Raw genomic sequence first — 17,197 nt, 5'->3', positions numbered from 1 at the left:
AAAGCAGGCAACAGGAAAACAACTGCTGAAACTAACTCCCTTCACAGTCCTGGGGCGCGCGCGGGGGGGGGGGGGGGGGGGAGGGGGGAAACCTCGAGATCTCGCGATTTCAACGTCGCGTGGGAGCCTGAGTTCCCTCCCCTCCACAAGATGTTAATGCGCATGTTGCCTCTCGTCCGGAAACTACCGAAGTGGCTGCCGGGAGAGGGCGGAACAACAGGAAGTAAACATTGACGGACCGATCTCGTCTCTGTCGCAAGCCTTTGGGGTCGGCTGTGGCCGGACTGGGTGAGGAAATGTGGGAATTTGGGGATCGAGAAGAAGTGAAGCTAGAAAACTCTGGAAAATAGTCTGAAGGCTCCTAATTCTTAGATATATCCTTACGGAAGTGATGAACGCCAGGTCGAGGGGGAAACGGGGATTGGGGACCGAGAAAGAAGCCGCCGTCCTAGGCCTCAGACACTTTACTTGTGCCCAGCCAGACCAGGAGTGCGTCTTCAGTGGTTTTTAGAGTATGAATTATCGGATGTTGGAGGTGCACTGTCCAGCTGTTAGGGGGACAGTGTTGTTGGGGATTAGTCTGAATACCTATAAAATCTGTCAGATTTTAAAGACTTACTTTAGTTTCTCTTATATTAAGAGAAGCTGCTTTTTTTTTTTTACTATCTTAATATGACTACTGGAATGCTTAAAATGATGTATGAGGCTGGCATTATATTTCTCTTGGACAGTGCCACATTGAAGGATTTTAAGCTTGTGCAGTAGTAGGACATGGTATGATTAAATACGTGTTTTGAAAAAATAACACTGCAGTGTGGAGAACTGATTGGAGAGACTGACAGAAGACCCATAAGAAAGGAAAGTAATAACTTACACTGAAATGGTAGCATTGAGAATAGAGAGAAGTCGATAAATTTGAGTGCTATTCAGAAGGTGAAAATAACAATACTTAGTGATGAAATAGGTGTGGAGATTAGCTGGGACACATATGTAAAGGAATGAGTGGTATTTTTCATTAAGAGAGGAAACAGGGCGCCTGGGTGGCTCAGTCGGTTAAGCGTCCGACTTCAGATCAGGTCATGATCTCGCGGTCCATGAGTTCGAGCCCCGCGTCTGGGCTCTGGGCTGATGGCTCAGAGCCTGGAGCCTGCTTCCGATTCTATGTCTCCTTCTCTGTCTGTCCCTCCCCCGTTCATGCTCTGTCTCTCTCTGTCTCAAAAATAAATAAATGTTAAAAAAAAAATTAAAAAAAAAGAGAGGAAACAGTGAATGGAGATGAGATTTCATGGAGGAGATCATGAGTTTCAACTAAGATTTGTTGAGTTTAGGTATTACTAAGACCTCTAAGTGAAGATGCTATGAAGTAAGCAATTGGAATATATGTATATGAAACTCAGATAAAAGATCTGGAGAGGAGATGTAAGTTGGAGAGCCAACAGTAATATACTCTGGCTATGAAGCCTTAGAAATAGATGACCTAGTCTACTGATGGAGGCCTGAGTAATGAAAGAGACTCTAGCACTGAGCCCTGTAGAATGCAAAATCAAATAACTAGGCAGACCTAGATGAACCTGCAAAGGAGACAGGAGCAGCAAGAGTCAAGAAAAAACAGGAGAGTATAGTGTTACTTACGCCAAGGGATAAGAATATTTCAAGAGGGAAGGAACAGAACTGAAAAATGTATAGTGGATTTAGTACATTGATCATTGATAACTTAGTGGTAATTCTTTAGAGAGGTAGGGAATGGAAGCTAAATTAGAGTGATTGAGGAGAGAAGTAGAAGATGAGGAAATAGAGTCAGTGGATATAGATAATTCTTAAGGCATTTTGTCTTTAAGGAAAACAGGACATTGTTTACTCATGTAAGGTAATGTGTTGGTAAAGTCTGAGACACACGTAGAGAAATTCAGGAATGTTAATGAAAGAGTCTTATGAAATTTTGAGTACATGTCTATATATTTCTCTGCATTTATAAATTAGAGTTGAGGGAGGAACTACAGATGGTAAATAGAGACTTTGTGGAGGGGAACGAGACCCTTCCCTTACAGATACTATAAGAACTTATGAAATATATAAGCCAGACTGTAGTATATGTTATTAGGATGTACTTTTAATAGTTTTACTGATGAATTCATGAAGGCCTACTTTATACTAATATGTATTTCATTCTTTTCATAGAGGGGTCCAGATAACCATGTCAGCTGCAGCTGTAGATGCAGTTAATACGGCCCCCCTGTCGGGGTCCAAAGAAATGAGTCTGGAGGAACCAAAGAAGATGACCAGAGAGGACTGGAGAAAGAAGAAGGAGTTAGAAGAGCAGCGGAAACTGGGTAATGCTCCTGCAGAAGTTGATGAAGAAGGAAAGTAAGTTCTTTCATTATTTGCATGATCTGTTCATTCAGAATTCAGATTTATGGGGCGCCTGGGTGACTCAGTCGGTTAAGCGTCTAACTCCTGGTTTCCATTCAGGTTATGGTCTCAAGGTTTGTGAGATCGAGCCCCATGTCTGGCTCTGCGCTGACCCCACGTAGAGCCTGCTTGGGATTCTCTCTCTCCCTTTCTGTTTCTGCCTTTCCCTTGTGCACATGTGCACGTGCTCTCTCTCTCTCCCTCTCTCTCAAAGTAAATAAATAAACATTTTTTAAAAATTCAAATTTATGTCCACGTAGTTGAGTAATTTTTCATCCTTTGCTTTGACAGGAAGCTATCTTTACCATTTACCTTCTTTTGTTTTTATTATTTTATCAAATTCATATATGTAAGGTTTAATAAAAAAATATTGAAGGACTTACAATGAACAGCAGTCATCCCTTTCAACCCCTCCCACTCCTTGTTCCACCTCTGCAAATCTTCTAAATCTTTCTGTTTTGAGTTTTTCTGGTTGATACTTCCACATCTCTAAATAATGTACCTACATCATTGTTTTAATCAACTCTAGACATTATTAGCTAGCTTCTTACTCTTTTATAAGACATTATTTACTAACATACATCCGTGTCTTCCATATCTATCTCCTCACTTCAGTTCTATCACTATTCTTAGTTTCTATATTGGAATTTTTTTCAATCTAAAATAAAGTATAAATTACTTTGCTTACTTTTCTTTTTTTTTTTTCTATATTATAGAGATACCAAGCATATTCTCTTCCCTCTCCCTCCCACTGCATTATCTCTGGCCTTAGAGTCTATAAAGGCTACCTTTGTAATTGTAATATCAACTATTTTCAAACTTTTTTCCTTTTTTACATGTTTGTTTATTTTTGAGAGAGAGAGGGCGACAGCATGAGTAAGCACAAGTGGGAAGAGGCGGAGAGAGGAGAGAATCCCAAGCAAGCTCCACATTGTCAGCACAGAGCCCTATGCAAGGCTCGATCTCATGAACCGTGAGATCATGACCTGAGCCAAAATCAAGAGTCAGACGCTTAACCAACTGAGCCACCCAAGCACCCCCCAAACTTTATTCTTTAAAAATATATATATTTTTTTTTAATTACAGAGACATCAACCCTCATATACCTCAGTATATTTCTTCAGTGCCATGGTATATTGATCCATCAAAAAGACCTACTTTAAAGCACCAGAGACCACAACCAGAGAAACAGAAGCAATACAGCTCATCTGGAGAATGGTACAAGAGGGGTGTAAAAGAGGTATGTGGGCAACTTTTCTATATATCCTTTTGGAAATGGAGATTTTATTTTAAGAACTTCATATAAGAACCTTCGATACTATGTTAAATTGAAACGTTATATAATCTTTTACCTGGGATTAAAATTCACAATACATACTATTTTAGTCTGTGTTTTCTTTTATAAATTTTATGTTGCTAAAGTACTTAATTTTCTCATTTATAAAGTATGGAGACTCTAACTCGTTTTTCTCTTAATGAGTCAGTCACTTCATTAGATAATATAGTAGTGAGAGCCAAAATTATTTCTAATTTATTCAGATAATTAGAATATTTTGTTTTTCTTTGTATCCATTTATAGAATTCCATAACTACTAAGTACCGCAAGGGAGCATGTGAAAATTGTGGGGCCATGACACACAAAAAGAAAGACTGCTTTGAGGTAAGCTCACCTTTGAGAATTTTAGAAACTTGTCAGAGTCTCTTTTATTCTTCCTTGTCAGATTAATTCTATTTTTCTAAAATTACCTAAATTTTGGTACAAGTTAAAAAAAAAATTAATTTGAGTGAAATTGGATTAGCACCATCAGAATTTACTGCTGGGAGAGTAACTGATAACTGAACAGACCATAAACTCCCATGGTGTGTTTATCCTTGCTTTGTAAAGGTCATCTGAAATTTTCCTCTGGGCTACAGGAACTTAGGGAAAGATTTTATTTTATTTTATTTCCCAGAGACCTAGGCGAGTTGGAGCAAAATTTACAGGTACTAATATAGCTCCAGATGAGCATGTCCAGCCCCAGCTGATGTTTGACTATGATGGGAAGAGGGACCGGTGGAATGGCTACAATCCAGAGGAACACATGAAAATTGTAGAGGAATACGCCAAAGTTGATCTGGTGAGCAAAGTTCCCTGCTTTCCCACATTCCTTAAAGAATGTACATTTTGCTGTATCACTGGTTTAGCAACTCTATTTTTTGTCTTCAAGCAATATAAAAATGGTAGCATTTTTATAATAATAGTAGTAGGCCTAATGGAATAGTGAAGATGAAGTGGGCTAGCCCTATTGGCAGCAGTGTCTTATTTGATTCTTATATTGTTTTTTGATTCCTGAGGTTGCAGAAGATATTGGAAGCATGAGAACAGATTAATATCTAAAGCTTTTGGCTTTTTAAGGTTATAAACTCTTGCCCCCCCGTACACACACACACTGCATCTTGCCCATGGACCTATTTTTACCATTGTCTCGCATAGCATTTGAGAGAGGTGAGAGGGGAATAGGATAACTCATTTCAGAAAATCGAATTTTATTTTAATTCAACTTCGGTTTTTTTCTGTTATGATTTTACCTACTCATCCCCATTCCTTAAAATCCATAGTCACACTGCCTTTTTCTTTTTTTTTAAGTAGAGTTTACATTTAAAAATCATGGGATTTCGTATAATGTAAGTTTCATCTATTCTTGAACAATGATATGGTAATCCTGGGTCTGCCTGGCAAGAGTCAGTCATCTGGAGTCAGGTGACAGCTGCTCCTTCTGGACTTAGCTTGTTCTCTGCAGTTTAATCACTGCTGCTGTTTGGCTCAGTTTATATTAATGCCTGGTTCAAACAGGAGTTTGTAACTCCTGTTTAGAAACCATAGATCTGGAGCTACAAGAAATCCCAAAGAGACGACCTTGTTTAGTGAACTTTCTGAACGCAATAAATTTGTTGATTTTAAATATAAAAAAACTAAATGTTCATTTGAATGTTGTAAAGTTAATTTCAAATGTTTCCTTTTTTATTAGGCAAAACGAACACTGAAAGCCCAGAAACTCCAAGAAGAATTAGCCTCAGGGAAATTAGTGGAACAAGCTGTAAGTAATAAAAATGATCAATAAAAAAATTCAAACTCTTAGCAAACAAAAATGAAAATTGAAACAAGAATTCATTTTATCTCTCCAGTTAGAAAAGATTTTAGCAGGGGTGCCAGAGTGGCTCAGTCAGTTAAGCATCCAACTTCAGCTCAGGTCATGATCTCTCACGGTTCATGATTTCGAGCCCCATATTCAACTATCTGCTGTCAGCACAAAGCCCGCTTCAGATACTCTGGCTCCCTCTCCCCTGTGTGCACGTGTTCTCTCTCTCTCTCTCTCTCTCTCTCCCTCCCTCCCTCCCTCCCTCCCTCCCTCCCTCCCTCCCTCCCTCTCTCTCTCCCTCTCCTCTCCTCTCCTCTCCTCTCCTCTCCTCTCCTCTCCTCTCTCTTCTCTCCTCTCTCTTCCCTCTTCTCTCTTCCCTCTTCTCTCTCTCTGTCTCTCGCAAAAACAAACATTAAAAAAAAGAACAAGATTTTAGGGACAGAGAAGTGCTATTGAGAGGAAAGAGTAAAACTGGCACTCATACCATTCATGAGAATATACCTTGGCACAATCATTTTGTAAAGAATGTTGCCATAAAATATTTATATACGTTTTCTGGAATTAAATTAGTAGATCTTTCAATCCTAAAAAATTTTCTAGTAATCAGGAAAAAATCATATATGCAAAGATGTTCATTGTAGCACTTTTTAAGATAGCAAGAAAATGAAATAGCTTAAATAGGAACGGGGAATTGGTGAAGTAAACTGTCCTGCATCTGCATGATAGAATGGGGCATGGCTCTTTTTTTAAAATTTTTTTTAATGTTTATTTTTGAGAGAGACAAAACGTGAGCAGGCAAGGGGCAGAGAGAGAGAGAGACACAGAATCTGAAACAGACTCCAGGCTCTGAGCTGTCGGCACAGAGCCCGATGTGAGGCTTGAACTCATGAACCACAGGATCATGACCTGAGTCGAAGTCAGATGCTCAACCGACTGAGCCACCCAGGCGCCCCTGGGGCATAGCTCTTAAAATCTTTATAACAACAGTGGGTAACACTTACATTTAAATAACACATGAAAAAATATTGTAACATCACATAGGAAAAAAGATAAGAATACTAATTCTCATCCAGTGTAGGATTAGTAAATTTTTCTTTGTATTTTTACTATCGCTTTCTACATTTTCCATAATGACTATAATAATTTTATAGGTGAATAAAACAAAATTTTTGACCAGAAAAATTTTATAGTAAAAAGATGTATTGCAGCCAATTTTTTATTCATGACAACTTAATAGTTAATGTATATTATGCTTATTAAAAGTTTTTTTTTTTAACAAATTTATGGCACACATAAAAAACATTTGGAGTTTAAATTTCTAAAAGGAATTCTTGCCAAGTATGAATTAGAAACAGACCTAAGTAAGCACCAAGCGAACAGTCCCTAAGCCACTTAGCGAACAGTCCCTGAGGCTCACAGCACAGGTTAACAGATAGATGCTAAAATCCAGCTCTGTCCTTGTCTAGCTAGGTGATCATAGAAAAATTAATTTGCTTCTCTGAGCCTCAGTTTGTCATCTCTCAAACAGAGATAACATGTACCCTTCAGGAGGTTTAGCATTCATATCACATAGTAAGTAAACATTTGGTAATTCATAACTGTTGTTACCACCAATTCTGGAAAAAGGAAAATGGCCTGTTTCTTTTGTTCTAATAAATTCTCTGTTGTTTATCGTAAACATAGTATAATTTAGTTCCCCAGTAAGCATACTTAAATGTATACAGGGGACTGATGATTTTTGACCACTTCAGTACTTGGATATTAACTATATACATAGGAGAAAAGTCTACTGTAGAGACTGAACTTTCTGTACAGCATTATAAATTTTTTTGTTGTTGAACTCGCAACTTGTGGGAACTCCAAAAAACAATTATTTTTTTTAAAAAACAAAGGTGCCTGGATGTCTTAGTTGGTTAAGCATCCAACTCTTGACTTTGGCTCAGGTCATGATCTCACAGATCATGAGACCAAGTCCTGTGTCAGGCTCTGTGCTAATAACACAGAGCCTACTTGGTATTCTTTCTTCCTCTCTCTCTCTCTCTCTCTCTCTCTCTCTCTCTCTCTGCCCCATCCCTGCTCACGTACACTCTCTTCTCTCTCTCTCTCAAAATAAATAAATAAACTTAAAAAATAAAACAAAAAACAGGCACCTAGGCAGCTCAGTTGGTTAAGTGTCTGACTCTTGATTTCAGCTGAGGTCATAATCCGAGGGTCATGGGATCAAGCCTGACACCAGGCTCCACACTCCACACTGAGTGTGGAGGCTGCTTAAGATTCTCTCTGTCTCTCTGCCCCTCTCCTCCTCTCTTATTCTCTAAACCAAAAATAAAAATAACTGAAGAACATTTAAAAGAACACATAATTCTGGGACGCCTGGCTGCCTCAGTCAGTAAGGCTTGTGACTATCTCAGGCTTGTGAGTTCGAACCCCATGTTGGGTGTAGAAATTACTTAAAAAATGAAATCTTTATTTAAAAAAATGATTCTGAAAGTAACACATATGCAGTGAAAGAAATTTTAGAAAAATTATAAGGAAGAAAGTCAGTATCTCCTATTTTAACTATTAACATTTTGAGGTTGGCCTTTCTAGGTCCCACTCCACCTACCCCCATATATCTATATATGTGTGTAATGATAATACAACTTGTTTTTTATGTGGATTTCATCTTTGCATACTTAATTATCACCTCTTTCAGTTAAACGATAGAGGCAATGAGATCATGTTTCCTGTGTAATTAAATAAATATAGACCTATTTATTTTTATATAAATTCACATGGTATTATATAAAACTCAGAGTAATTTAAGAAGATATGCAGTAAAAAGTCTCCCATCCTTGCCTCCATTCATCCTATCTCAAAACCTCACCACCCCCCCATAATCTGTTTTTCTTGTGGATACTTTCAGAGTTTCTTACATAAATACAAACAAAAACAAATATATAATGTTATTCCCATCTCTTTCTCCCTTTTTAACAGCAAAAAAAATAACAGCAAAAAAGAAAGGGGGGTAGCAAATTATATGTTTTTTTCCTGCAGATTGAATAGAATCACTTTCACGGTTTTTTGGGGGAGGGGGGAGAGTTCAAGCATGAGCAGGTGAAGGGCAGAGGAAAAGAGAGAGAGAGAGAATCCTAAGTAGGCTCCATGCCCAGTGTGGAGCCAGGAACGGGCTCAGTCTCATGACCGTGAGATTATGACCTCAGCTGAAACCAAGAGTTGGACACCTAACTGACTGAGTCACCCAGGTGCCCCAGATAGAATCACCTTAATGGATGTTCAGTGTTCATCAAGTACAGTAATGTATATAACCAATTATCTATTATTAAGTTGATTTTTTTCCCAAATTTTTGATACTATATACGACACTATAAATCACATTCTTGTACATATCTCTTTATATAATTGATACATTATTCCCTTAGAGTAAATTCCTTAATGTGTAGTTGTTGACACAGTGAGTATTTTATTTAATATTTTGGTGTCATATCACTTAGATACTATTTAGGAGAGCTGCTCAAATTTATGCTCTCACCAATATATTGTATATGTATCTATATCTATCATTCTATTTATATAGGGAGAATGGATAGATAGATAGATAGATAGATTGATTCACACACACATATATTTTCATATTCCTCCACTATACTATAAGGTACTCTTTTTAGCCTTTGAAGGTTTTTAAAGGGACATGATAAAATACTGATTACTTTGGTATAGGCATTTTGTAGAATTAGAGAAAATCCTGACCAGTTGCTAATGAAGAAAGAGTATCTTTGTGCCAAGGATCTCACCCTTCTTAAATTACAGTATGGTGTCATCTGAGTAGATTCCTTCATTGCCTAAATTTTACATAAGCTGTTCTGGTTCTAAAGATACTTATTACATGATCCTGTAACATTTTCTTTTTGGACTTGATAGAAAACTAGTAAGGTTTAGCAAAAATGGTGTCTAAAGGTTAACATATAAGAAATGAATATATATTGATTACATTGGTCATCTTGATGTTCCTCCTACCCTTGTGTGATTATAATCCTATATCATTGAAAATTCGCTAGAAATTTACTGGCTTTGTAGACAGTCTGATAAAATTATTCATAAGTACATACTTGTATTCAGAACTTATGTGTTCATTACAATGAGAAATAGGAGGATTTGTTCAGTTAGACTTAAGTTATATTATTTTACCTAAGTATTTAACATGTGAATCAATAAGGGCTTCTGGGTGGCTCAGTCGGTTAAGCATCCAACTTCAGCTCCGGTCATGATCTCACACTTCATGAGTGTGAGCCCTGCATCAGGCTCTGTGCTGACAGCTTGGAGCCTGGAGCCTGCTTTGGATTCTCTGTCTCCCTCGCTGCCCCTCCCCTGCTTGTGCTTGCTCTAACTCTCTCTCTCTCAAAACTAAACATTAAAAAAATGATAATAAAAAAATAAAGTGTGAATCAGTAGATTCAGTGGAATAAAATAACAAATTCTTTTTCTTCTTGCATAATGCAGAATTCTCCAAAACACCAGTGGGGAGAAGAGGAACCAAATTCTCAAACGGTAATAAATATTTGCCTTGTCTGGCAAATTTTTCAATTTCTGATGGCTAATGGCTAATAACAATAACTAATAATAATAGCTTTAAGGAATATAACTGAATAAGAGTTGGATTAAAGGAAAGTAAGAACTAGATGCTGCTCTTTTTTTCTTATAATTTGTTTTTCCCTCTTTCCACTTCCTTCAGGAAAAAGATCATAATAGTGAAGATGAGGATGAAGATAAATACGCAGATGACATTGACATGCCTGGACAGAACTTTGACTCTAAGAGGCGAATTACTGTCCGGAATCTCAGGATTCGAGAAGATATTGCAAAAGTAAGCCTTGCCAACTTAACATACACACTCAAAAAATATTTGTCTTCCCACCCCAAATTTTGTCTACTCATCTGGTATCTGGACAGTATATAGGTAATATAGTCATTCCAAGATTAGGTATCATTCTGTATTTTATCTTCTGTACCCGGAAATGTATACACACAGTTGATCGTGATTGACTCATCTGCCTAGTGTGCTGAAATCTTTTTTGACAGAAGTAAACATTAATGCAGTCTTAAACCATTTTCCCTTCTAGTATTTGCGGAATTTAGATCCAAATTCTGCTTACTATGATCCCAAAACTAGAGCGATGAGAGAGAATCCCTATGCCAATGCAGGAAAGAATCCAGATGAGTAAGTATCAAGTTAAATGTATAGATTTTGGGGCGCCTGGGTGGCTCAGTCAGTTAAGCATCCAACTTCAGCTCAGGTCATGACCTCACGGTCTGTGGGTTTGAGCCCGGCATCAGGCTCTGTGCTGACAGCTCAGCTCAGAGCCTGGAGTCTGCTTCATATTCTGTGTCTCCCTCTCTCTGTTCCTCCCATGCTTGCACTCTGTCTCTCTCTCTCTCTCTCTCTCTCTCTCACTCTCTCTCTCTCTCTTTCTCTCTCTCTCTTTCTCTCTCTCTCAAAAATAAGTAAACATTAAAAAATAGATTTCAAGGTAGGGCAGGGGTGGGGGGAGAGTTTTTAATCATAAAACTGAATCTGAGTTAAAATAAACATCATCTATGGTTGGGTCAGAAAAGAATGAACTTTCCTTAAAGAAAGCAATTTCTGAAACAACTTGTTTTTTAAATTTGCATTGACAGAGTGAGCTATGCAGGGGATAACTTCGTTAGATACACAGGAGATACCATTTCAATGGCTCAGACACAGTGTAAGTGTTTGCTCTAAGTCAAGGTATTTTTATAAGCTCAAAAGAAATTTGGGGGCATTTTTAAAAGTTTGTTTTTAACAAGCATGCAATAAACGTAGCTGACAAGTCATTAAAATGTCTTTGATTATTGTAGTGTTTGCTTGGGAAGCCTATGACAAGGGATCTGAAGTGCATCTGCAGGCCGATCCTACAAAACTAGAGCTGTTGTACAAGTCCTTCAAAGTCAAAAAAGAAGACTTCAAGGAACAGCAGAAAGAAAGCATCCTGGAAAAGGTAATTTTGACCAAAATGCTTAAAAAAAGAATGTTCGTTAAAGAGAAATGACCAGTTAATGATCATTCAATTTACATTTGGAATACAATGCACACAAAGTCCCTTTTAGTTTGTTAGGAACAGTCCTACCCTCACATTGACTTGAAATCAAGTGTATACATTATCAGTTTAGCTGTATCAGGAAGCTTTTGCGGGAAAACAACAACAACAATAAAAACATAGCAGTTTAAAAGAAACATTGGTTATTTCTGACGATTTTGTATGTCAGCTGGGTCTCCTGGTCTGGGCCTGCCCATCTGAAGCTGGATGATCTAGAATGGCCTCATTCTGGTCTCTAGCAGTTAGCAGGCTGATTGTCCTAAGAGACCTCATCTGGAACAGCTCATGTCTGCCCAGGGTGGGCTCTCCTCCTTTGGTAGGCTAGTCCAGCCTCATATGGCATTCTTGGGGTACCAGAGACTAGCAACAAAAATATGCCCCACTGCACAAGTGCTTTCCAGGCCTTTGTTTGCATCACATTTGCCCAGTTTCCCACAGGCCTGAACAAGTAATATGGCCAGGCCCAGATTCAAAGATGGAGAAACAGACTGTCTATCTCTTGAGGGGAAGAGTAGCAAAGTCATGTGGCAAATGGGCACGCATACAAGGTTAAGAGGAATTGATGGCCATTTGGTAATCTGCCACGCTCAACACATAAATAACAACTGAGACATCTTTTATTTGCCTATAAAAATCATGTGGCTTTTTCTTTTTCACTGTACTTTGTATAACAGAGCCCATAAAAAATATTGCTTTCATGTTTCTGATTAGAAACAAACTCATCAATAGAGATTTGAATGCAAACCTTTGCTGTAAAATGTATTTAATAATGTTCAATGTTCTTTTAGTATGGTGGCCAAGAACACTTGGATGCCCCTCCAGCTGAATTGCTTTTAGCTCAGACTGAAGACTATGTGGAGTACTCAAGACATGGGACAGTCATCAAAGGACAGGAGAGGGCTGTCGCCTGCTCTAAGTATGAGGAGGATGTGAAGATCCACAATCACACAGTATGTGTTAAACTAGAACCATCTGGTGTCCTTGTTAGCATTTTTCTCTGAGTTATATTTTCTTTTTACAGCTTCATAGCGAATCATTGTTGGGCTTGTTTTCCTTTTTTTTTTTTTTTTTTTTTTTTTACATTTTAATTTTATTTTTTGAAATTTTTCTAAAAATACAAAAACTTTAGAATACTATTATGTTCACCCACATACCCACCACCTAGATTCAGAAATATTTTGCATGTTGCCATATATGTTTTGTCTGGACAGAGGGAGGGGTATATGCATGCTGGTATATACATATACCCACATATATATATTTGTATCTTTTTTTTTACTAAAATACTTGAAAATTACAGATATTATGATATTTCACTGATAGACACTATATCATGTATTTCCTAAAATTAATGATATTCCCCTACATTATCACACTTTAGAAAATTATCATGGATTCCTTAATATCCTCTAATCTGTAATTCTTAATCACATTACCAAAATATACACAAAAATGCCTTTAAATAGGTGGTTTGTTTTTGCTTTTGTTTTTGTCTTCAGTCAGAATCCAGTCAAAGTTTATTTTGGTTGTTATGTCTCTTTTTCTCTATCTCCCTCTATCAAAACTCCCCTTTTTCAGGACAGTGACTCCTAAACAGATCAGGACAGTTATTTTGTAAACTCACATTCTATTTTGACTGGTTCAATTACTTGTATGATGTCATACGAGTTATTCCTCTATCCTCTGTATTTCCTATAAACAAATTCAGATCTAAAGACTTGACTAAAGTTAAATATTTTAACAAGAACATAAGTGATACAGTGTAATTCATACTGCATCACATTATAAAACACGTGAACCCAAACTACAATTGTCTAAGTTGGATCAAAAACAGAACTACCTATAGGGGCCAGGCTACTAAATCATATGAGTGAAGTGACTCAGGCAAATTATACAAACTAGAGAACACAAACACTGTCTGAAAGGGGCATCCACTGGTCAGCAACAGCCAGTTCTTGCCAAGTAGGAATGTGGGCCCAGAATTTCCCAGTCCTTCTTAATTTTTAAAGAGAAGTCAAATATCCTAATTTTTTTTTAAAGTTTTAGGAATAAAATGTAAGACCATTATAATTTAATGCCTGCTTGTCACACTTGAGAGCAGGCCACCTTGTCCCTATTAGCTAGCCCTGGAATCCCCATAAGTTTCCTCCCAAGTTAACCTTTTAAAGTACTGTATTATTTTATGCTCATATCAACAGTGTATGAGAGTCCCTAGTTTCAGGTTCCTTTTTAAGTAACAACTCTCTCTCTGCAGCATATCTGGGGATCTTACTGGAAAGAAGGCCGATGGGGATACAAATGCTGTCACTCCTTTTTCAAGTATTCCTATTGCACTGGAGAAGCTGGGAAGGAGATTGCTGTAAGTAATTGTGCTCTAGTTCTTGCAAGTGTAAAACAACAAAAGTTCTTAAGTCAGAATCTGTATGAAACATATTTCTCATGTTTCAAATTTTAACTTTTTCTTCAATGATCGGTAACTATGATTACTCAAGTCAAATGACTATATTTTCCCACAGAATTCAGAGGAATGTATTATAAATGATACAACTGGAGAAGAATCTGCAAAAAAACCTCAAACGCTCATGGAGGTAAGTCTATAATCATTTGTCCTGAATTCTTTTTTAATGTTTATTTATTTTTGAGAGAATGTGCGCATGCATGGGGAGAGGGAGAGGGAGAGGGGAACAGAGGATCTGAAATGGGCTTTGTGCTATCAGCAGAGATCCCAATGCAGGGCTCAAACTCACGAACCGTGAGATCATGATCTGAGCTGAAGTCAGACACTTAACTGACTGAGCCACCCAGCACCCCATGTGTCCAAAAATTTTAAGTGCTGGAGGGCAGACTTCAAAATTTGCACCAGAACTTTGTTTTTGCATTAATAACCCTATATTTCAATCCTCCCTATCAGATGCATCAGGAAAAACTAAAAGAAGATAAAAAGAAGAAAAAGAAGAAGAAGAAGAAGCATCGAAAGAGCAGTTCAGATAGTGATGATGAAGAAAAGAAACATGAAAAATTGAAAAAGGTACTTTATGAAGTCAGAGCAATGACAGTATTCTTTATTTGTAGGGACCTTAATAAATTATCTAGTCCTGTCTCCAAGCTCATTTTAAAAATCCCAAGTCTGGGTGATTTGCTCAGGTCACCTTGTATCAGGCCTAGAATGCAAATGGAGATTTTTTTTGTCTTAGTATTGCCTGCTTCTCAGAATGTTTGATAAAAATCACTAATGTACAGAAGAAATGTTCTTTATAAAGCTGTTCTTTAGAGTTATTGACATATGTCCAGAAAGAATTGCCTTCTAGCTCTAAAATTTGTGTCAGCAAGTCCTTGGGAAAAGTCAGAGTTGTAGTTTCCACCAGAAGTATCAGTTTTGGACTTATGTTAGTAAAGTGAATCTCATTGAATCTTTGTTATTAAGTAAACATTTTTTAACATTGAAAATGTGGTAGACTATTTCCTGCTGTATGAAAATATTGTATCAGCCAAACAGTGATTCGTTGTAGCTTGAAGGTAGTCTGGCTGACTCTCAAGCTCTTTCAGATAATCTAGGTTTTTCATATAGCAGTTTACATTCAGTGGGGTCTTTTGGTACTCTGCTACTATTGGTGGTACTCATGTTTTTTCTTTCACTGTAGGCCCTGAATGCAGAGGAAGCCCGCCTTCTTCACGTCAAGGAGATTATGCAGATTGATGAGAGGAAGCGGCCTTACAATAGCATATATGAAACTCGGGAACCCACTGAAGAGGAAATGGAGGCCTATAGAATGAAACGTCAGAGGCCGGATGACCCCATGGCCTCCTTCCTTGGACAGTAGTAGCTAGTTATAGACAGTCACCCAAGATAGACACATAGATACATTCTTTTCAGCTTCTTGCTGATAATTGTAGGTGGAAAACCCCTTGACTACTCTTTTTGCTGCCTGACTTTAATAAAGCTTCCAGAAGTCTTTTAGTAAATTCATTTCTTTGTACACCGAAGAAACAAGAAAAACAAAGAGCAATTCATTAAGTGTATGTTAAGATTTTTTTTCCAATTTTATATTAGGTGATGTGGAAAGAGGCCTTGGCTCTTTACCTAGCAAGAATGTCTTCTACTCAACATTATTAAGGCTTAAACTTTATCTCCACAATTCATATGGCCCTTTATCTAGTTAACACGCATTTTGAAGGCAGATTAGTTACTCTTTCTCAAAATCAGGGTTTCATTTTTTCAAATTATTAGTAACTATAATTATAGTTACTTGAGAATCCTTTGTTTTTGCCTTCTAAGGTTTCCCTGGTCTGAAACTAAAAAAATTATTCTATCTTGGGTTTTGGGTTACTGAAAGGAAACCTGTAGAACATATGAGTAACTTTATCTCCCATGTCAATCTGTATAGTAATAATTCTGTTTTCTACTTGGTTATAAAATTTTTATTTTTAAAATATTTCCTTGTACCTTACCTCCAGAATAACAGAAAAATAATATTTTGTCATCTTTGAGCCAGTGTTGTGATGGTCTTTTATCATTCTGGACTTGAGCCTTTAAACACAGAAATCCTTTCCTCTATCATAGAAAATACAGTTTGTGATACTATTTGTTGCTTTAATTGTGATTGCCTTTATGTAATAATCATGAATATTAAATTTTAAAAGATTGTAGAATATCAATTATACCTAATATCTATAGTAAGCAGGTGTCTGTAAAATTTGCAAAAAGCAAAACCTGAAGTTGAAGGTTTCTTCGAAGAATTATAAGGATAGCTTGTAGGGCTATTAATAACTGAGACCGCCATGATCCTCAGGGCTCTTCTAAGACCATCATGAAAATAATACAGAGTGGGCTCAATGAAAACAGCCTGTTTCAAACCCCTGATAGAAGTACATTGGCTTTTTAACAGCTCACCAAAACTGATTAGGATACAGCTTTAAGTTACCATCTCAGAAATAGTAACAATCGAATTGTCATGTACTATGAATATAGTGTGTAGATTCAGACTACTGTGCAATTAAAAAAGCAATGCAAATGGAGGTAATTCTTAACCTATTTCAAGAAAGTCAATGACTTATGTGTTCATATTCCTACCTTACCATGGGGTGGTTCCATAAAGTGACAATGTCTATTTTGTATTTTATTTATCTTTTGGTAATAAAGATACATAATTACAATACTTAACTGAGTGGTTTGTAGCATTATTTCAAATATTTACCAGAAAAGCAGTTTATGGGACTGTCAGGGGGCTTAGCTTCTTTAATTTTGAATTAAAAAATTTCAGGATCTTTTTAAGTCAAAAAATGTATCACCTGACTTTTCTGGGTCTCTGTTCCCTCTTCCATGAAACCTAATTTACTGATTTTAGGAAGAATTCTATAATATCTGAACTCAGGTCTTATTTCTTGATTTTGGAAAAAAGATAACACCTGGAACATGATTCATTATGTGAACTTTGATTTTATTTCCCGAATAGCTGCCTGTTGAGTGCTGGAACTATGTACTGTAATTTTTGTATATTATCTCTGCAAAAGAACTTCATGGACTAATGGATAATCTCTCTATTTTATAATAAG

The 17,197-nt window shown here is 37.1% G+C and overlaps 1 protein-coding gene across 1 annotated transcript; it reads left to right on the top strand.

Annotated features, from left to right (window-relative positions):
* The first annotated feature begins 161 nt into the window (after nucleotides 1-161).
* Nucleotides 162-16,800, top strand: SLU7 (spliceosome associated SLU7). Its single transcript, XM_060634919.3, has 16 exons — nucleotides 162-288; nucleotides 2,179-2,364; nucleotides 3,496-3,649; nucleotides 3,989-4,069; nucleotides 4,362-4,526; nucleotides 5,418-5,486; nucleotides 10,029-10,076; nucleotides 10,261-10,392; nucleotides 10,649-10,746; nucleotides 11,205-11,272; nucleotides 11,406-11,545; nucleotides 12,433-12,594; nucleotides 13,899-14,003; nucleotides 14,161-14,232; nucleotides 14,556-14,672; nucleotides 15,286-16,800. Exons 2-16 carry the CDS (start codon nucleotides 2,195-2,197, stop codon nucleotides 15,463-15,465), a joined length of 1,761 nt encoding a protein of 586 aa, XP_060490902.1. The 5' UTR covers nucleotides 162-288; nucleotides 2,179-2,194; the 3' UTR covers nucleotides 15,466-16,800.
* The last annotated feature ends 397 nt before the right edge of the window (nucleotides 16,801-17,197 follow it).

Source organism: Panthera onca, chromosome A1 (genome assembly GCF_046562875.1).
Source record: "Panthera onca isolate mPanOnc1 chromosome A1, mPanOnc1 haplotype 2, whole genome shotgun sequence".
In the NCBI taxonomy this organism is placed as follows: Eukaryota; Metazoa; Chordata; class Mammalia; order Carnivora; family Felidae; genus Panthera; species Panthera onca.
This window is presented reverse-complemented; position numbering and strand designations above follow the sequence as displayed.

Excerpts from the sequence above, each read along its gene's own strand:
- SLU7 (XM_060634919.3), top strand. The coding sequence starts at position 2,195 with ATGTCAGCTGCAGCTGTAGATGCAGTTAATACGGCCCCCCTGTCGGGG. Across the intron at positions 3,650-3,988 it reads ACAAGAGGGGTGTAAAAGAG|AATTCCATAACTACTAAGTA; the intron begins GTATGTGGGCAA and ends ATCCATTTATAG. Across the intron at positions 10,077-10,260 it reads AGGAACCAAATTCTCAAACG|GAAAAAGATCATAATAGTGA; the intron begins GTAATAAATATT and ends CACTTCCTTCAG.